Here is a 22,037-nt window from a genome sequence, read left to right on the forward strand (position 1 = left end):
GATTTCCATGGTTTTTTGATTATTAAGCCGGTCTAGGTTCTATATAAAAACTTTGAAAATATCAAAACCCTCAATCCGCAGAGAAATGCACACAGCCTGTATTCAGAAACTATGCCCTTGTAAACTACAGTGCCGTTGCAGTCATTCCTCGGTTGCAATGACGGTGCAGAGAAGCAGAGTGATCAAGCTGAAGTCACAGGAGCACTGACCATTCAAAGCAGACTGGGCTTTCTTTTTTTTTTTTTTTTTTTGGGGGGGGGGGGGGGGGGGCATAATATATTTAGGCTATATATATATATTTAGGTACAAGAGACATTGTTGGTTAATTTTTTTCTGTTTCTTTGTTTCCCTCGTCAGATGCAACAATCGGACCCAGTGCATTGTGATCACGGGTTCAGATGTCTTCCCCGATCCCTGCCCGGGGACCTACAAGTACCTGGAGGTCCAGTATGAATGTGTACCCTACAGTAAGTTTGACCCTTCTGTCACGAATTGAAAGCTCTCCCTCCTCCCTTTTCCCCCACACTGCCATCCTCTTCATCTCTGCCCTATGTCTTCTGTATAATACCATTTCCTGTCTCATTTCTTCCTCCTACCTTGTCCACACAGTCTGCTCTTTTTGTCAGCAACACCTTCCAGCACCATTTTCCTCTTGTCTCTTCTTCCATCTGTATCACACCATGAACTTTTCATGAAATATGACCTGTAAAACCCTTTGGTCCTCTATCTGTACAGCCTTTATTATTGATGTGCTCACCGTGTTTCCAGCCACTCGACGAGCCTGGTTATGAGGTAGCAGAATAGAGGGAGTGTAGAGGAAGTCGTGCTGACTCCAAGCGATGGCAAACAAGTGTCTCATTACTCAAGTCTATCAGGCACAAAACAAAGCTCACCTCGATGGCTTAATATACATCCATACAACAGGTGTTGAAGTATGTTAACAGATGCTTCATTATGTAACAGAACAGAATGGCTTCACTCGTAAGTCAACAGGGTAATATTTCATCTAAAGAGATAGTGTTAACATTTTGTCTGCTCCTTGCATGCTAAAATATTCATTGCTCCCAAACAATCTTTAGATTGCCCTTTGAATTAAAATTCCCCTTTGTCCTTTAAACTGCCATGTTCATTTGCAATTTGTGAAGGAAATTCCCTCATGTAACCTTTACAAACTGATTAATGACAAAGATGATTTAGATGAATTGCCAGAATCACTAATCAGGTGAAACTGAAATAATTAGGGAGTGATGGGAAGATAGTATTTAGAACACTGTCTTTAGGTGTGTTTCACTTTTGAATCAACTCAAAAGGGAAGTTAAGCTATAAATAATGTTTGTAATGCATCTTTATTCTCCAGTTCTCTCAACACATTCTTCTACATTGCTCATTACCAGTTTACCTGTCCAGGCTGTTCCGTCAGTGTTGAATCAGAATGCATTAGTGAACATCATTAGATGGTGAAACTCATTACAACTTAAAGGTTAACCTCTCCGAGGCTTTGAGGACCTGTAATTAAAAATGGAATAAGCAATAATGAGTATTTGAGTCCACGGTATTGAGCAAAGCCCAATCCTGTAGCTTTTACCTTAAACGTCAAATTGCCTGTTTTGTTTTTGCTTTATTTATTTATTTCACTCGCCTCATAGTTAAGTGAAGTATTGATCCTATGTCTTGCTGTGTTACCTCAAACCTTAATAGTAGGATTAGCCTCAAGGTGCACTCATGTCCACCCACTGTTATGATGTCTTTTGCCTCCTTCTTGCACCAAGGAAACAGTAAAGATCGGCGTAGTGTGGTGACAAATAAACTTCTGCCCAAGGACTCTCAGTCCTGGAAAAGTCTATCTAACAAAACAAGTCCTCACTTTACTCTAAGCAGTTTCAAACATGCATGTCTGTAGCCCCATCTTTTTGCTTCTCAAGGTCCATGCCCAACCAGAATAGGACCAAGAACACAGAATGTATCCTATCGCAACTGCCCTGGTAAGTGCTTAGTGTTCTCCCAGTCTGATCCAGTCCACACAAGCCCAGTCCAGCTTTTCCCACTCGAGTCCTGTTGTAAACTGTGATAGATTGTGGTTTATAAGCAAGTTCCGTGTTATGTTTTTTTCCCTCTGACCAATCCTCTGCCTCCACTCCCCCAAAATAAAATCCATTTACCCGATACATCATTTTGAAGAGTCAGACTAACCTAGAGAAAGACAATCATGGAGGAATATTTACTCAGCTTTTCGACACCAGAGCGAACTCTTACTACAGTTTTCTAGTTTTAGAAGAGTAGATCATATGCCAAATGCCAAGATTTGTGATTAAAAAACATTGCAGAGCTTAGGATCTCTTGGATTTGCGGGGTTACAAGATTTGAGAAGTTGTTTTGCAGGACAACGTAATAAATCCCCATTAAGCTGATCAGTGACGGGACTGCAGACAGTGTCCTCATTTTGACATGTAACTGCTGCCCCTCAAGTCTATCTGTGCCATGAAATATAACCAACAGTTTAATAACATAATTTGATCAAACTCTCTCTATCACTGACTGAATGTAATGTGGTACTTGGTGGTATTCATTCATTCTTTTGTCCAAGACTTTGCGTAATCACACAAGCAATTTCGGATTTTTCACCTCCTGTGCAAGTGACCTTTACAACAAGTTGCCTACATTTCCACCATTTCCATCCTTTTGGCTTCATAATTTGGTTCTTGTCATGAACTGCCCTCATTAGCAACATTATCTTCATGTTCCAGCCAAGGATGTAAATTTTGCCTTCACCTGGCACTGAGTCCTCCTCTGAATTGGCTCTGGTAATTGCTTGAATCGGGCAACATAAAAGCAGAGACGCCTCTTTATTAACACGGCTCTGTGCAAGCTTTTTTGAAAAATGCAGGGAAAAAAATCTTCCTATCCCTATTGTACCCTTGCAAAACTGTAGAGTCGCTGCCAGTGGGCATAATGTCCTTGATGCTAATATTTTCATTTTTCATCACATTCTAATGCCAGTAAACCCCCAGCTCCTTGGGACAGTGATGGCCAGATTATGATAATTGAAGTTAAGCTGCTACAGCATGATTTCTGGATCCCCTTTGGTGTTTTTCGTTTTTGTGTTTATTTTTTTTTCAGTTATTTATACAGTGCAGCTTACATGATGCTTATATTTATAACATTGCAGCCCCTCGCTTAGTCTGCAGTTGACAGCAGACGTAAGATTGTATCAAGATGGAACAGCTGATAATTGATAGTGATTGTTAATAGTCATTATAGTTTAATCAGTATTAGTTCATATAAAGTCTATAAAGTCTAGCGGAGAAAGTTTAGGTTGTTTGGGGTTAGTGTGGGTTGGCATGTGTCTCATGTTTGTTTTAATGTTGCTATATTATATATATAAGTGACTGACTCTCTTCCCTTCCCCTGTGCAATCTGCAGGAAACCTCCTCGGCTATCTGACTCACTCTCTTCATCCACTGACTGATTTCTGATTTCACTGATTGCTATTTCTACTTTTTACATTTCTACTAACATCATCAGGTCTTCCGTCATGTATTCTCCCTTTTCTTTCCAGGTTTGCTTCACGTCATCTTTTTTCTGTCCTCTTCTCGCCTCCTCTGTTTTATGTGGCTGAGGCGTCTTCTGAGAATAAAATGTGTGTTAAATATTTTAGTTAGCTACAACACACCTGTTTTTTTATCTGCAGAATGGCGTGCATTCATTTATGGATCCTTCTGAGTCTCTAGTTTCCACTGCTTTTTTTGTCACTGAAGCCTCGGTCAGACTCAACAATTATAACGGATTCAAACTGCAATGTGAAGCTGCAGTAATTGGTTGCAGGATTCAAGGGGGACCTAGTTCATGATTGTTCATATTATCCCATGGTGCAAACTGGCCCAAAATGTGAACATGTAGTATTTCAGCATTGATCTTCACAGGCCCGCTGGGGTTGAGCCTTTGTATTGTGAAGCCATCCGAGACTGAAATCTGAGAAAGACAAAAACCAATAGAAGTGTAGATCAAGGGCAAAATAATTGAGGCATGTAGTCTGTACTTGGGAGATTAACATCTCTATCAGTAAACTGCTTCTGTATTGTTTAAATAACAAATTTCAAATTAAATAATATTTAATAGCCTGCCTGATTGAGTCCACATTAATGATTAGTGAAATAAGTTTCATAACAATTACATTAAACAAACTACATTTCCCAGCAAAATATAGAATGTAACTTTAATAACATGTAATGAGAAGTGGTTGAGCTTTTTTTTATTCAGAATTTTTCCTGAGCTTTTCTGGACACATTGTAAGAGGAAGTTTCATGGAATGACTAAATTTGTGATGCCCATCTTTGTCCCTTCACATTTGGTCAACAACCTGCTGATTGAACAGCAAGCAGGACAATTGTTTATTTCAACTATCCCATTTGGGAAAGACATGACTTAAACAGTCTTGTAGTCTGACCTAGGCTTTAGACTAACCATGAAAATGTCTTTTCTGAGGATTTTATTGTAAAAATGTGTTATTAATATGTTTCTAGAAATCTTCAGACTTGTTGCAGTTAAAACGAAGCCGGTGATTTCCGTGCAATACCAGCACATATGGAACTTTATTTTACTTTTATGTCTGATGATGTGTTTAATAAAGCTCATGTCGGATTAATGGACTGGGTAATGCTTCTTAGCACAGTTGAACATGTTTGAATGTGCACATGTTGGCAAATGTATAGCAGACTTGTATCAGAAAGTACAGAGTAACAAAGTAAGTGCAGTGTTGTTCTGGGGAATTAAATACACGTTTCAGCGGTCAGTGCACATAAGCTATATTAATGTTTTTTGCTCAAGTGGCTTGGTTACCTGCTTCACAGTTATTTTTTATTTATTTTTTTTATTCAGTGTACATATGGCTACATAATTGTAAAAGTGGTTGAGTAAGATTAGAGTGTGACGTAGAGGCTTTTGTAGGTATAACTCAGGTGTTAAATTGCCCAGAATTGTAAAATGAGGTGTTAATTGTATTCAAATCTACATGTATTTTAAAGATATAGCAAAGAGTTATCTACTGCTCAATAATTTACTTTCTTTAAAGATAAGAAAAGGACAACTGACATTTTTTTCTTTTTCATGCAATTAGGTTTATGGTGGTGGTTGGATTATTATTATTATTGTTAAGTGAAATTAACAATCATTTTCAGTACACAAATTTAATAAAATGACGCAATAAATGGCACTTTCCTGTAATATTCTCAGAAAAGGTTTTTATGGACCTGTAATGATTTCAACAACGTTTATAACTCAAGAGAGGTCCCTCTTTATGTGTCTGTTATTTTCAGTGTGAATCTCAGCCTTGTGCCAAACGAAAATCAAAGATTGTTTTTGTACCCGTCAGGAGTTACACCAATTATAAATAGTGCATCCTCGCAGGCAGTTGGCAGTACATTAAAGATAAAAATCCATCCACCACTTTGCCATAAACCAATTTTGACGATTGGCACCCATTTTAAATGTTATCGCTTTATTGAATGGGCGTTATCAGTGGTCATCAACCTCATGGAGTTGGGTTAAAAGGATCCTGCTATGTCTACTAGTGGGTTCAGAGGGCTGTTATCATCTATTCACATAGTAACGGTTGCTTGGTGAGGCCCATTGACTGTATAAAAAATGGATACTGGTACTTCCGTATTGGATCAACCAGGAAGTCTCTGTGGTTGTGGCTTGGTCAGGACACTTTTAATCGTCTGGGAGCCACGTTGTAGATTCAAGCAAAACTAATATTACTCTTAGGTTTAGATAAAAAAAACTACGGACTTAGGTTTAGGGGAAGATAATACTAACGTTAGTAGTGTTACAAACATTACGAATGGATGATCCAGTTTACCAATAGATAATAACAGCCTACGTACAGAGCCAACAAGAGTAGGGCCATATTACTGTATACCATCATAATCATGGTATTGACGCCCATCTAATTGGCAGCTAACATGTGAAGTGGGTGCTATTGGTCATTTTCAATGTTCTAATGTAACCCCTTTTCTAAGACAGGACCATGATGGCTGTATGTCACATTTCTCACTACTTTCCTTCTTTCTCTGAATAGGTCTTCCCGTCTTTGTCCATGTCTCATAACATTTGTCTGCATATGAAATCATAGCAATAACAGTTAATTCATATTAATCTCTTTTTTTCCCCTTGCACCCCTTTCATTCTCTCTTCCAACGCTTAAAATAGAAGTGGAGCAAAAAGGTAAATAACAGACACAATCCAAACCCTAGCTCCTTGTTTTGTGGCATCTGGTTGTAAACTACCTATTTTCCCATGGTGGCCCCTACAAACCCAACGCAGACGTTATATTCAGAATCCCCCCAACTGTAATGTTAATGGCCAATGTAGTGCAACAAGGGAAGTGAGGCTGGCCATAAAGAAAGACAGCACACAGGCAGCCAAGAGATGTAAATGGGGGCGTATTGGCTGCAGTCCATAGGGGCTTCTCATTCTCCCTGGGTTCTTTTACTACTCAGCAGAATATCATATTGCCTGGCTTCCAAACCCTTTTCCATAGCATGCCATGGTAATAGTGTTTCTTGGCCCTTTTTTCAAGCTATTGCTTTCTACTGTTCTTTTCTCTCCAAGCCCCCTTCCCCCTCTCACTTTTCTCGTCATAATTCTCAACTGACCACTTGCTGCTCTTTTCTCTGTTGATTCTTATGCCTCCTATGCCTCAGAGCACCAACCAAAACACCTCAAGAGACCCTTACTGAAAGTTTTTTAAATTTTAATGGTTGTGACATTTGCATCACTTCGTAATGACAGGCCTCTCAGGAATATACTGTAGAATAGGTGGTGTAACTGAGACACATCTAAGTACACACAAATATTTTGCAGACTGTGCTGACTCCTGCTCTCTCATAACCTCTCCCATCTGTTGCCAAGTGACTTTAGTTGGCTGCATTTTTTTTGTTTACAGGACCAATTGTTTTGTTCAGTTTTGTTTCTGTTCTACTTCCCCTCATTTGTGTTCTACTCCCAACAGTAAATGTCTATGCAGCCAAGCTTCTTTTGTTTCAGACTACTTTATACAGTATATTTAAACATTATGCTTAATAACTTTCCTATTTCTTTTTTTCTTTCTATGCACAAAACCAAAATCCTTATACTGCTTGTGAATATTGGCTATAGATGTTAGTTACTTTTTGGCCAGTCTTTAATGTGTGTCTGTCCCCACTTCTCATGGACAACCCGTAAAACAAAATGACGACATTAGATATATATACAGTATATATATATATATTACATATCGTTTTGTATGATTTTATTTTTCACATGTTAACCTGCGTCTGTTTCTTATTCTACTCTTCTCCCATTACTAGTTTTTCTTTGTCCTGGGACTCTGAAAGCTGTCGGTGATCCTTCCTTTCTGTTTGAAGCGGAGCAACAAGCTGGTGCCTGGTGCAAAGACCCACTGCAAGCTGGTGACAAAATCTACTTCATGCCTTGGACTCCTTATAGGACAGACACTCTCATTGAATATTCCTCCCTGGATGACTTCCAAAATGCCCGGCAAACCATCACCTACAAGCTGCCCCACCGGGTGGATGGGACTGGATTTGTGGTCTACGATGGGGCCGTGTTTTTCAACAAGGAGCGTACCCGCAACATTGTGAAGTTTGACCTACGGACTCGAATCAAAAGCGGTGAAGCAATCATCAATAATGCCAACTACCACGACACGTCTCCCTACAAGTGGGGTGGAAAAACAGACATTGACCTGGCGGTGGATGAAAATGGGCTGTGGGTGATCTACGCCACTGAGCAGAACAACGGCATGATTGTAATCAGCCAGTTGAACCCCTACACCCTACGATTTGAGGCTACCTGGGACACAACTTATGATAAGCGCTCAGCCTCCAATGCCTTCATGGTTTGCGGAGTACTCTATGTGGTCCGCTCCACCTATGAAGACAATGAAAGTGAGGTCAGCAAGAGCCTGATCGATTACATTTACAATACCAAACAGAACCGTGGGGAATACGTTGATATCCACTTTCCCAACCAGTACCAGTACATTGCAGCTGTGGATTACAATCCGCGAGATAACCAGCTCTATGTGTGGAATAATTTTTACATCCTGAGATACAACCTGGAGTTTGGCCCACCTGATCCGGCACATGGTAAGAACTCAGCCCCCCAACCACTTCTTTTCCACACAATATTGTTAAATTGCATTGCTGAAACTGTAATTTTTAGTTGCTGTCAAGTGCGCTTTGATGTCCCCCTGGTATTCCACATCTATGTATCAAGTGTCACAGCTGACTGATTTTTAATTTAGATTTTAATATGTGCTAGATATGTTACGGAAGATTTGGAGTGTAGGAAGGCATCTCGGGAATGAAGTGAGTGGGGCTCTGTGGTAAACAACACCTCAAAGCCAGTTACCATATCATAAGGGATCAGTATCTAGGGGATTTGGCGAGGTTTACCATCGGGCGTTCCCTGAGTCCCTGGTGCTAAAGCTCAAGGGACCCCTGCTACCATATTCCTTTTTTTAGAGAGTATGACAGGGAGAGAGAGACATATACTATCACCTGTGGAAACGTACATGCCCGGACAGGTGCAAAGTCTGGCCCGGGGCAAGGTTAGATCATTCCCCAAGTGATGCTGAAACTCCAAATCTCCATTGTCCTTAAAAAAAAACCATACTTCACTCTGTAGGCAGGAGAGTGTGAGGATTCAAGGTTCAAGAGAAAAAGATGGTAGACACTAGGATCAATCACCCAGGGTCACATCAGCGGCATTTGTTTTTAATTTAGCTGTCAAGAGTGAGGAGGGGAGGCTAGCCGAGGCCTGCGATAGTCCTTACATTGAGAATGTAATAACAGTAATTATCCTAATCCCCTCCACACCCAGAGTCCTAAGTCCACGTAATGCTCAACGCAGTCAGTGATGAGCCGGAGAGGTCAAGCAACTTTTCCACAGATAATTGGAGAGCTCAATATTTATTAATGCGTTTGCTCTACACTATTGTATTGATAGGACATAGGCCTGGGCCTGCTAAATGGGTTTCAGCCAGTGGAACAGCATCAATCTAGCCTGACCAAGGCAAGCTTTGTAGCAAAGAACATAGTTTAGGTAGGAAAGCAAAATTAATATGCAGAGGGGGAAATCATGGGCTACAAGATAAAAAAAATAAATATTTTTTTATTTTTCCAACTCTGAATAACATGTTTGAAGTTTATCCACTGCCAACAAGACAGATACTAGAAAGATTTTTTTAATTAAATATTTGCATATCACAAGTACGTTAAGAGCAATTGAAGAATATGCTACAGCCAAAAGGTGTTTCCTTATTTTAGTCATGCCCAAAACATAATGTCACACAGAGAATTCAAATGAGCTGATTCTAAGCCGTGCCTTGCATTCTCAGACAGCTGCTGTAAAAGTGGCCATGATATCACCTTTTCTGCTACCTAATCAAAATAAATTGGAGCATGTCTTTACATGCCATCATGTGTTTATGTACAGTAAACGGATTGCCAAGCAGTCAAGCATCAGCCTTCACAACAGCCTTTATTTTCAGCTTAGCTGCTATGGATTCTTGGAATAAGCTGTGTATAGACCGACTGCATCGCAATTGATTTATTAATTGGGTGAACGGACACTGATTATTGATAGAGAAATCAGAGTCTTTAACAGGATCCGCCCTGGAATATAAATACATTATGATGGCAGTGTGTGATGGCACACAATCAGACCTCCCATCCACCCAAAGAGTATTCCCTTCCAATTTCTCATAAGAATTACAAATGTCTAAAACCTGATTTGTCAGACATCGTCTGAAGTTTCCCTTTCACAGAACAGGAGATTGGTTTAGATGAGGGGTGATGCCTGTGTAGAGCATGCAGGAGGCAGGGCATGACACCGATTACACCATCAAGGATCTGGTTTGTAATTTGATCATGAACAACTGAGTCTCTTACCGTTCCTTGAATTTGTCTGCGATTTCGGCGTCGGCCCTTACTTAAGTCTGTATCTCGTTGTCTCTCCGTTTAGATATTTTCATTGCTATCTTCTTCCTCCCCCTCGGATTCTTATAATCTTCTGGTTTTGCGTGAGCCGCATCATAGTAAGGTCATCAACACGCCCACTTGCTCTCTGTGAAAACTCTTTGTAATAGGGAACTGACTGGTAAAATATGTTTAATGTCCAATCCAACTGAATTGTACAATTGCGTTCTCACATGCAGCTCATTGTCTAGATAATGTCACGTTTGCGGTGCATCTGTGAAAGGGGCATACACTGCTCCTCATTCTGCATTTGCGCCTGAGGGCTTCTGTATTCTCACATCTTTATTCTAACATCAACGCAGACTCCGTTCTCTCTTCTTGACAAATGAAACCTAAGCCTGGCCCTGCTGCTGACTAATGTATGTTGAGTTGCAGTCGATGAGTGCAAGGGAGAATGGTCCAGGATGATCATCAAGATGTCAATAAACTTGTCCTCCCACATGGCTGATGTTGACACATAAATGATGGCACTTTTTTCTGGCTGTCACTAGATGCCTTCTCTGTGATATCTTGATGCTTGTTTCAGAGTCTGCTTCACTGAGCACCGAAACAAGCCATCAGAATGCTTTTGCAGTGTTAAAAGTTGAAGGTACGTGTTTTAAGCAGCACTTGACTAAAGAAAAAAAAAAGAACATTCCATCTTTGCTCAAATCATCGCGAGCACATGTGAATGCTTAGCACACGCACAACAACAGAGCATGGCTAATTAATGTTGATGCTCGAGCTGCGTTAATTGTTTGACTTTTTGAGTCAGGCATCTTCAGGTTTTTGCATTTAACCACAGATTTTCCTTACACTGCCCCCTGTACTTCCTACTCCCTTTTTTCCCAAAATGTCCAAATGTGCAAACAAATCTGTCGCTTGATTCTCCTCGTCTTGGAATGCAATCGCATCAAAGTGATTTTGGGACCCTGTGCGGCAGACAGTTGGGTTCCTGTCAAGTCCAATAACATCGCTTGTGTCGAGGCAAGATCATCTCTTGTAGGATTATGAGGGAGTGGATGGGGTCACATCCAACATGCGGCTCCACTGGAAGTGGACATTAAATGGGTCAGTAAGTCCCACTCTTGGCTTTGACCAGCAGGGCCGTAATCCACTCATTTAACCATAGCTCCGGGCCTGTTTTCCTTTTGGCATATATGAGCTCATTAAATGACATATTCCTTTGTCGCATCTTGTAAGTGAGATGATTAAATTGATTTAAATTAGGTATTTCTAGAGAAAACTCATTATGCACAGATTTCTATGGACAGTTTATTCATGCCAAATTCTGATATTTCGCCTCAAACCACTGATCAAGCATATAAAAATCTATTTCTTTCCAGAAGTATGCACAAACAGACTCTTCTCACTGCCTCAATGGGACACAGGTGAGCCTCGGAAACCTTTTATCTATCCCTCGTTGCAAAATTAGATTCTGAATAACTTCTGTATAAAAGCCCCCGGCGCTGCAGTTAACACCCACACAAATCAAGACCTCCTCTTTAATTGTTGAAATGTCAATACATTTGCATACAATTTCAATCTTTGCCGCACCATCAAATTATACATTTGCAAGTGGGTATCGTAAGGAAGAGAATGACCCAATTTGTTTGAAATTATAAGGTAGGGCTCACTGATGCGACTTGCCAATTAGCTTACAAAACTCTGCATGTGGTCAAAACAATGTCCTGTAGTTTGTGTGTTATGAAAGTGCTTTGCAATGCAAAAATGCTCAGCTGTTACAGATGCTTGTGAATCATATGCATTAGCAGTCACCCCAGAGAGCCTACCTCTTATAGTCTGATGAATATACAGCTCACTAATAAGCACCACTATGATTCATTCCTGTCTTCTGCGGTGCTTACATAGAGGTCAACTTGTGCGAGGCAACATTTAGAGAGAAAGTAGGGAAAACGGTGAGAGGAGGAGAGCTATGGATACTTTAAACGTCAACATCAAGCTTTCACAGCCATCTGAGGTGCTCAGGTAAAATGGCAGTCTCCGTCCTTCTACGTGCTCACCAGTGGTGCATTAGCAAGGATCAGGATGTGTTAAAAATGGCCAGTTTGTTGTTTGCCTTGACAACAAACCCCCCAACCCCCTGTCAGCTGCCCAAGTGATGAATGGAGACTGTATTGATGTGGAAAATCACCCTTTTTGTTTTTGCTTTGCTGCCCTCCTGTCATATTGTCCTCTTTTCTTTCTCTGTCTGCTTCCAATCTTGTTGTCTCTCTCTTTCATTATCTCTCTTTAACATTCAGTCTTGCTGCTTCTGTCTGTCTCGCCCTCTCTCTGTGTCTTTCTTTTACTTTTCCTCTACCTGTAGTGTCCCACTATTTTTCGTAGCCCTACTCCCCCACGGTCATCCGAGAACTGTGCCTTACATCTGAATATTTGCATTTGTTTGCAGGCATGTCTACGCATACATGTTTGGCTTCTCTGCTGAACTCCGGTTAAATGACATTTTCATTTATTTCACAATTCAAATCATGCCCAACGAGAGCAGAGTACACTAAATGACAGGATTTGAGTAAATCCTTAGCTGCGCCTTCTGGGAAACTGTAAACACAACAACAGGACAAAGACGGCCATCACGCACATAAAAATCAGGGACCGCACACTACACCGTCAATCAAAAATATTGTCTACTTGGGGAACAGTATATAACAGATTTAATCATTCCATTGAAAGAGTTGTGATTGCACACATTTTTGATTGATCCATATCTCGCTACTGATGTAAACTACTTATTTGAGTGAAAGTTGTTAAGTGACTTCTCTCTGCTTCTTTCTCACATTCTTTCCTGTTGAGCTAAACTCCTGTTGGCTGTTGTCAGGATCACACTGATGTTGACTGACTACACATGCCCGGCCGGCCAAGACCAAATCACATCAAACACCCCACTGTACACAACAATCTACAGAAAACAGCGCAAAATTTGTGAATAGATCCATTTAAGTGTCATGTAGCCTTAAATCTGTGTGTTGTAGCAGTTACAGGTTAATTCAAAAAGTGGTATCCTTTTATCTTTATTTAGGAGTAAAAGACTCACTGAGATTAAAAAATCTCTTTTTCAAGAGTGTCTTGGCCGAAAGACAAGCAGCAGCAAAAATAACAGACGTAAAGCAAACAGATCATTTAGAAAGGAGACGTGGAACCAAGTACAGAATTATAAGACATCAAAAGAAATTTTCAACATTCATAACATCTACAACCAGATGTGCCGGCTTCTAAGTCTTTCTCCATCACTTTAAATTCATCCAATGAAACCAGCTCCGAAGGATTGAGGTGATTTTGCAATGGATTCCAATCAGAGGGAGCAGCTAACTTTGACACCCTTTTTTCACAGTTCAGTTCAGACTTTAAGGATGGTTAGAAGTAAAAAAAAAAAAAAAAAAGAAAAAGTCCTAGGCAAACGACAATAATTTCCCATACTTTTTTTGAAGGATGTAGATCCATAGATAAGAAGTGAGCAGTCCAAGAACAGCCTTATAAGAAGCAGATGGTTAAGTCTTCTGTTTTTCTAGCACTTAAAGGCATCTCTAAATCCCAGGATTTTGTCCATCTTACTGATAATGTTTTGATCCGTCTAAACTGGGAAGAATTTCTGGGGTGTTAGGTTGATATTACAGAGTGTATCTTTAGCTAAAGGCCTCCCTCTTTACTGCCGGACTACAGGATATCCGTATATGCCAGCTTCAATTCTTTGTTCCTCCCATGTAGCTTTGTTAACCACAGTTTTATGACACACTGACGTTATTTCCATCTACATCGTGACCCACTGGTGTCATTCTTGATTACGATATAAGGGTGAATTTATCTGGGGCGATAAAAAGGGGGGAAATCCCATGATGAGGATTTGCAGTCTTGTTCACAAGGTCTCTGATATTACATTGTGGGATAATACTACTGGTGGCAGTAAAGGCCATTCAACACATGAGGTCAGGGGGTCACCTGTTTCCTCTGAAATCTGATCACGATCTCTGCCGCTTCTCGTAAAACACGGGCCAGTTGTTGCCAGACAGCAAGGGCTATTTCCCCCCTTTTCCAAAAAAACACACCTCGAGATAATCTTCCCTCATATTCCCAAGCTGCTAGTTACCATTTCTCCTCGTATGTCTTAGCCACCCCTGATGTAAAACTACTGTACAACGCACGGCCAAATGATCTTCGCTGACAGCGTACAATTAAGTGAGCAACAGCAAAACCTGGGGTTATGATTTAAAATTTCACAAAGACTTGTTTTTTATAAAATAGAGAGAGTGCGAGGGGGGTGATAATGGTTACACTTAGCCCTATAGCCGAAGGGATCCACAGTCTCTTGTTTGATTACAGTCTGACTGTGAAACAAGGCGAATTAAAATACTTTTTACTCAGACATCACAATGGTCTCCCATCACTCCCTGACACACGCTTTTGAGGATATTTATTTCACACAGGCCTGATTTTTGTGTCAATGTGTGTTTCTCTAATCTGTGTGTACGCGGGTGTTCGTGCTTTCCGTGCTTTCCGTGCTTTCCGTGTTTTCCGTGTTGCACAGCTGTGAGCATGCTCACGTACGCGTATATGTAAGTGTCTGTACACAAACACCTCTGAAACAGACATCCTACTGTGCATGCAGCATTAAATATCAGTCTGCTCGGCACACTTGGAGTTAATGCTTGAAATTTGAGGCACGTACAGTAGAGAGAAAGCTGCAAGGAGGAAAAAAAGCAGCCTGTAGTCTGGCAGCTGCTGTGTCTGTTCTCTGTGCTTTGGTGTCATTCTGTGTGTGAGGGTGTATATGAATGTGTACATGTGTTTATAAGCGTGTCTGTGTTTGCGCGTGTATGTGTGTGGGAGTGCACTGCCTGCCTGCCTGCCTGCCTTTGTCCTTATGAATCAATGCATTGTGGGAAAGAGAAATATTGGAGATAGCAGTAAATAACATAATCCAGCTATTAGGTTTGTTCCCTAAGACATGGATGTATACTGTATGCCCCCTCGCAAGGACATGACTCATGGGAAATTATACGTATTTTCACTCCGCTTTCTTCATATTTACTGCTGATACACAAGCAATCATATGCCGTGTTCCCCTCCATACAAATGTAGCGCAGAGTGAAAGACGTGTAATCCAATTTCCTTTGTGTATTATTGTTATTATTGGTAGATATCAAAATGAATCACACACGTATTATAAATCATCACACTATTTCATACTCAAGAACAGCTCCATTTCCATATGAACTCAGACGCAAGGCTGCATCCAGGGAGGACTGAGTAAAATGTGTTTGAAACGGAGATATTTCAGCGGTAGCATTAGCAAAAAAAATAATTTAGTTCACTCGTTTTTTTCCCAGTTCAACACCTTATTTCAATCAACCTACGCTCTGTGCCGAAGGACTTTAAGGCTGATGGGTTATTCATTTATTTTCCATCCACTAGATAATCGTGGTCCCCCTTCTGATGGCAGAGACGGACTGTTTTAGGTTCGACTCACTTGTTAACTTTTCCTCCTCCATTAGGAGGTGATTACCACCCAGGAGCCACATTTCATAATGCACAACAGACAATTCTTTCACTATAGCAAGGAGTAAGTCTCCTACAAAATGTGACTAAAAAGGGAAATCTCCTAAACAGCCTCACTTCACATCATTATGAGATTAGACAAGTGAGATCTAATAAGACTTTTAACTTTTTACATAGCAAATGAGCTGAAACAAATGCTAAATGTGTGTTTCCTTACCCTTTTTTCCCAACCTCGCAAAAATAAACAGCACCTGGTGATGTGCATGAAACATTACCCTGATGAACAAGCATGCGGTGCCTGCTGAAAGTGAAGCTATTAAGTATAATATAAAAGACAAACACATTGTCGGTTTTCATTTGTCATCCCGGCATGAGTTCTGGGAAAGTCTTATCTGGGCTCTGGATGTGCGTGTGTGCACGTGCATTTGTGTGTGTGTTCCTGAGTGCTTACATGTATGCATATGCTCTGACAACACTCAGGAAGCCGTGCTCATCTCGCCTTTTCTCTCCTGGATTCCCGTCTCTCTGTCTGTCATCAATCCTGGACCTTTAACCCCAGCGGTAATAACAGAACTACTGAGATACATTCAAGTGCAACAATGTGTGGGCGTCAAATCACAAAAGAGGTTATGAGTAAGTCTGTCCCGACTATTGGCGGTACTTTGGAGAATATCGCTCCATGCACTCACACTCTGTGACAGCTAATTGAAGGTTCCCCTTGGGCTGAGTGCAGCAGAGACATAATAATCAAGGATCCTGTCCTGTTTTACAGCCCAGCGAAAACACAGGATCTGCTTCTTTTGTCATAATCAAAGAAATACTCCATGGAGAAGGCGTTCAGTAGTGTCAGACATGTGTCGCCAGAATGAAAAACAGGAATATTTGGTCCATGCCATGAATCACAAAAGGTATAGAAAAGGCTGCTGCAGCACCACCAACAAATCAATACCCATCCCTCACAGTGGCTGCTTATAAACTTATCCACTTAGACATCTCTGTGAGGAAGTGACTGCCTGAGAGGAGTGTCCATTTTAATACCTATGGGTTAATTCCTCCCGGCTTTTATTGGATCAAATTAAATCAAGCTATGGCATAAAGGTAATAAGATTATTGTGTTGCTGGCAGGATTACGGGCTGACACGCTATGTATACAGAAACAGCAGTGGTCAGAGAGGCTGCATTGTTTATGCACGAATCTCCCTGGGAAGTACAGCCTACATTCACATTAGCCTCTTTTTCACAGGAAAGAGGATTAGTTTGCATCATTGACATGAGATGAAACCACCCAACAGGATTATTTTAGCACTTTTACTTGTGTCCTTAATAATATTAATAATAATATTTCTTGTTAATGAAGCTCTTTAATGTATAGCTGTATTCTATGACGGTGCACCAGCTCAGCCTCTCTGTGCCATGCAGGTCAGCAAATTCAATACACACCATATTCCAAAAGACAAACCTACCCTTTTCAATGGAATGCATTGGTTTGAGCCTTGTATTAACCAAGCTTTACATGAATTACCCCCACAGTTTCGCTGCTGATAGCAGGTAGAAACAAAATAAATTAATAAAAAAAACTTGAAAGAGAGTTAACATGTTGCATTTTACATGTTGTAACTAGAGCATGGAGCTCGACATCCAATCGAGCCATGACAAGCAGCCCTCTTGAGCAAGGGGTGTAGACAAGATACAGTTGTTAGTTGACATGCTAAAGGAATGTGCTTGGATTACAGCAGATGGCTCTTTGATTTATTGGATGTAGTTGCGATCCTTTTATCTTAAATCATGCTGTCGAGCAGCGATTCATTTTCATTTTATTTCTGTCCGCATTCTAAACTCCCAGTTTACGGAGAGTGGGAACTTATCTTTATCATCTTTCATACTTTGGAAATGAGAAACCTATAAAGGCCCTCACTCTTCCATGGGAATCTTCTGGAAGTTTGCCAAGCAACCCAGACCCAGATGTTCAAAAAGAAACAATGATAATTATGTATACACCATGTTGACACACATTCATGTTCTTTAGACTGAGCTGCAACATTACATTCTGTTAACTTAACAGGGAATGTGTGACACTTTTTTTTGTGGCTATTGCTTTCACCTCTGTGCGTCATGAAATAACAAGGGTTATAGCAGTAAAAGTGTATTGGTGCAGAATAGAGACAGGCATTTCTCCCAGCCAGCTAAATGCTAGTGCTGAAAGGACATTAAGCACAGGTTGTCTCTCAACCGCTGTGACAGACCGTGCAGACGAGAAATTCACTGTGTTGAGTAAAAGGATACAGGTAGGGGAGGAGGGACAAGAGAAGAGGAGGCTGAGGAGAAGCCAGCCAGCCAAATCTGACTTCATCTCAGTGTCAAAACAGCCAGTCAGCTGTGTACACCTTCATGTCACCTGCTTGTGTGTGTTTGTGTATGTGTTTGTGTGTGGATTTCTAAAGGCCCCACCAGGAGGGAGCACACAGAGTCATCTTTTCTGGTCAATAGAGCCTAATTCGCCACAGGTAGCAGCCAGCCTCAAAGGCGATTTCCCTTCAGCTGAAATGTGCTGAAGCCTCTCATCCACACCGTGGGGCCTATGGTGATAGTGGTGGTGGTGTGTGTGTGTGTGTGTGTGTGTGTGTGTGGGGGGGGGGGGGGGGCGCTATCAGCAAGACCTATTATCCAATGGAGGCAATAGATATGGAGGCGTTGCTGCCTGAGGTCTGGCTGCCTCTCCTCCAATTCACTAGAAGACAGAAACTGTCTTCTGCTTCTCCTGCTTAGCCCCATTGTTTCTGAATATTCTTGTCATCGTCTTCAATGTGTGCCACTTTTTTCCATCATCATCCCCCTTTCCCTTTCTCTCTATTCTCCCCGTCCTGCCTCTCACTCCCTACACTGTTTCACTCTCTGTTGCTCCGTCTTATTGATGTTTTCAGTTCCGGTAGTACAACTGAGAACAGCACCTCTTTGCATTCTCTGCATGCTCTTCAGGCAGCGTAATGGAGGAAATCAAAGTACTCAAATGCGATTAGATTCAGTATGCACATTGCATTCCAACCAGAGCTCGTTTGATTGATATAGCTTATCCTTTAAAATTCAAACAACAAATACTTACTTCCTTCAGAGGGGTTCATGTTCTCTGGTTGTGGAGTAGATTTATATCAAATAGTTTATCAAAATTCAATCGATGAAACTCTTATGCTGGACTTTTAGGAAATGTAATTACAGTGCTACCTACACTTCCATGGTGCTCGCATGAAAAATGTCTTCATAGTTTGTCCTTAGTGGCTCATGTTAAATGTAAGGAGTGTACTATTTTCTCCTTTCCCAGGACCGAAACATATTGTTTTTGCCTGGGGCATTGCATGAGTTACTGCACACCGCAGAGTATGAGTTGTACCAAAAAAACAACTGTTAAATGAATGTTCAGACACCATGGCAACATATACAGGTTTTTTGTTAGTGGAATTTAATCAGCCATGCAACAGAATCTCCCAGGCAAGAATGATTGCCAGACAGGAGGATGTTACTGTAATTATTGTCTTGTTCACTGCAGACTGAGTGCCTTGGATAAGCTATAGTCAACTGAATGCAAATATGCTCACTGCACAAAACAGTTTGCAGCAATTTTACACAATATGATACTTGGTATAAGCATAACATTGTAACATGTTAAGACGATTTTGGGGACACTGTTGAGGTTTAGTTGTACATGAGGGCATCTGCACACCAGAAGGTCAAGGTTTGAATACCTTCCAGTGTATTCCCGGCAAAATACGCTGTATAGTCCACATTATGCGCCCCAGAGGTGCCACACTAATTAGCTGACCTCACACAGCAACCGCAGGTCAAACTACCACTCGGTTTGTATTTCGGTATTTTAGTCCACTACACTGCATCATGTTTTCATAAAGACTTGATATGTGTGATAGTAACAATTAATGCTTTCCTCACTGGGCTGCACACCAACAGTGCTCCAACTAAACATGATGCCTCTGTCCCCTCTCTTTCTCTTCACAGCTCCACCACTGTCAGAAGTCACCACGCCCCCTCTGCCTCAGAAAACTACAACCACCACCACAACAACCACAGTGCACTGGGGTGTGGCCAACACTACCACCACAACAGGGCTCAAGGAGGGCAGCAGGGGAGCGCCCAAACCGCCGCCTGTGATTCCACAGACTACTTCCCCTCCACCCCTGGAGTCCTTCCCTTTACCCGAGCGCTTCTGTGAGGCCACAGAGAACAGAGACATAATGTGGCCTCAGACCCAGAGGGGAATGCTTGTGGAGCGACCTTGCCCCAAGGGAACACGAGGTAAACAGGGCTCCCTCACACCTCAGGGCTGTGTGCTTACTGCTTTCAGTATGACCTGAGGCATCCTAAAACATCCCAGTGTTTGTTAGATGTGTCTGATGATTATGCATTCAACTTTTTAATCTATAAAGAGCATCAGATGAAGACGGTGTTCAGGGAATCAGTGAAGGCACTTTATAATGGCGTCAGGTTTTAGCTGTGTCATTCCAGGTCGAAACATGATTATAATGGCTGCGTTGCAGGCTCAGCTGTTTCTCCTGCAGCTGTCTTGCAGACATGCATCCCTCATTTCATTGTGAGTGAAATTGTGTTAGCGCTCAGAGTTCATTAGATGCAGGGGATGATTAGGATAGGGGAAAAAACGTTGCCACTTTGTCACAAAAACAGAAGCAAAACATTGAAAATATTTTCAGAAATAATTTTGCAGAGACAAAACTGGTGACTTTACTTGTTTGAAACTTACTGTGTCCAACTGTTTCATTTTAATTTGTCCTTTGACAGCATAACAAAACAGAATATCCTTCAGGGTTGATATTTCTGTGTGAATGCACAAGCAGATGTTCTCTGGCTTCTTATTTGTATGAAATGTTAGAATTTGCATGTTTGTACATTTATTGTTTATGTCCTGTTTCCTTATTATATTTATGTCCTCGTCCTTTGTTGTTCATGTGAAAATAAATTTGATTTGACTTAATTTAACTTGACTATTCTGCTCTTGTTTTCCCTGTTAGGCACAGCCTCTTATTTATGTGTCCTTTCCACTGGGTCCTGGCACCCAAAGGGCCCTGATCTCAGCAACTGTACCTCCCACTGGGTCAACCAAGTTGCCCAAAAGGTTTGTATGAGCTCTGCCTCGCTGTTTTCCTTCTAAGAATGTGTTTGTTTTTTTTGTTTTTTTTAAAACACAGAGGGGGTAGACCACAAAAAAATCGAACTATGTCCTTGTTACAAAGATGGCTGCAAAGCTGGGTGAGACTTGCATGAAAGCTGCATTCATCAGCTATGAAAGAAGTCTGGGCATGAGGACTTATGTATTGGTGATTATATGTTCCATGATTATATGTCATGGAAAATTATGACAGACAAATCAGCAATTTAGCATAAAGCACAGCAATGATATGAAAGGCATAGCGTATACTAATATTAGAAAGCAGTTTTCTGTGTAGTTTTTTAACTTGCAGTTCAGTAAAAAGAAATAAACTGCCACCATGGCAACTTCTTCTACGTGAAGAAAACATTAAACCTTCTTTTCATAACTGGTATTTCAAGGACCCATTCAAGTGTGACTTGATGGTAGAAACAATAAACCCTCAAGTCTGTCTTCTAGCATTCTTGTGCACATTTTTCAATCTCTCCCCCTGCTGCAGATCCGCAGTGGTGAGAATGCAGCAAACTTGGCCAACGAGTTGGCCAAGCACACCAAAGGTCCCATCTTTGCTGGGGACGTGAGCTCCTCTGTGCGCCTGATGGAGCAGCTGGTGGACATTCTGGACGCTCAGCTGCAGGAGCTCAGACCCAGCGAAAAGGATTCTGCAGGACGGAGCTTCAACAAGGTAAAAAAACGAAACTATCACTCCTCACTGACAAGTTAACAATGACAAAATGCATAAGGGATTACAGTGTTCCCCAAAATAATGCAGTGATGGTTTATGCCTTTCTTTCTCTTTTCAAGTTCAGAAAAGCTGTGAGACAGAAAAAGGCATAAAAACAAAAAAAATAAATTATTTTATTTCAGACTGACATGTAGAGATCTGTATTCATGGCGGTGTTTGTGGCCATAATTTGTCTCTGCAAAGCATCCTACTTCTGTGATGTGCCAGGAGGCTTTGAGGGGAAAATACAGCATGCCATGAATATGAGCTAAAGCACTTTTACACTGGGACCTCCAGGTAAACAGGTTAGAGGCACATGAGGCGTTAGTTACTCAGTCGGGGCCTTGTTTCTACAAAACCTTTACTCAAGCTTATGGACTTGTGCAAATTATGTGTCTATATTGTTTCTGTTTTTTTCTTTTCTTATAAAAAAAGCTTCAAAAACGAGAAAGGACATGCAGGGCATACATGAAGGTACTGGAGTAATGCCTTTGCCCTCTCTGCTTGCTGCCGTTCCCTCCTCTATCCCTTCTCTACTGTATATGCCCCAGCCAAAGTTCAGCAGCATGTACCCTCCGCACTGTCATGTACTCCCTCCTCCTATCCGTGC

At 41.2% G+C, this 22,037-nt stretch overlaps 1 protein-coding gene across 9 annotated transcripts in view; it reads left to right on the top strand.

The window, feature by feature from the left end:
- adgrl2a (adhesion G protein-coupled receptor L2a) overlaps positions 1-22,037 on the top strand; it is a 97,029-nt gene that overhangs the window by 52,962 nt on the left and 22,030 nt on the right. For 6 of the 9 annotated variants that reach the window (XM_083940689.1, XM_083940697.1, XM_083940690.1 and 3 more), the window contains exons 4-9: positions 358-467; positions 7,347-8,147; positions 19,539-19,835; positions 20,567-20,670; positions 21,203-21,388; positions 21,863-21,901. In XM_083940689.1, the coding sequence (XP_083796815.1) occupies positions 358-467; positions 7,347-8,147; positions 19,539-19,835; positions 20,567-20,670; positions 21,203-21,388; positions 21,863-21,901 (1,537 nt within the window). The remainder of the gene's footprint in view (positions 1-357; positions 468-7,346; positions 8,148-19,538; positions 19,836-20,566; positions 20,671-21,202; positions 21,389-21,862; positions 21,902-22,037) is intronic. The other 3 variants (XM_083940691.1, XM_083940693.1, XM_083940695.1) reach the window with 1 other exon arrangement.

Source organism: Echiichthys vipera (genome assembly GCF_963691815.1).
Source record: "Echiichthys vipera genome assembly, chromosome: 3".
In the NCBI taxonomy this organism is placed as follows: domain Eukaryota; kingdom Metazoa; phylum Chordata; class Actinopteri; order Perciformes; family Trachinidae; genus Echiichthys; species Echiichthys vipera.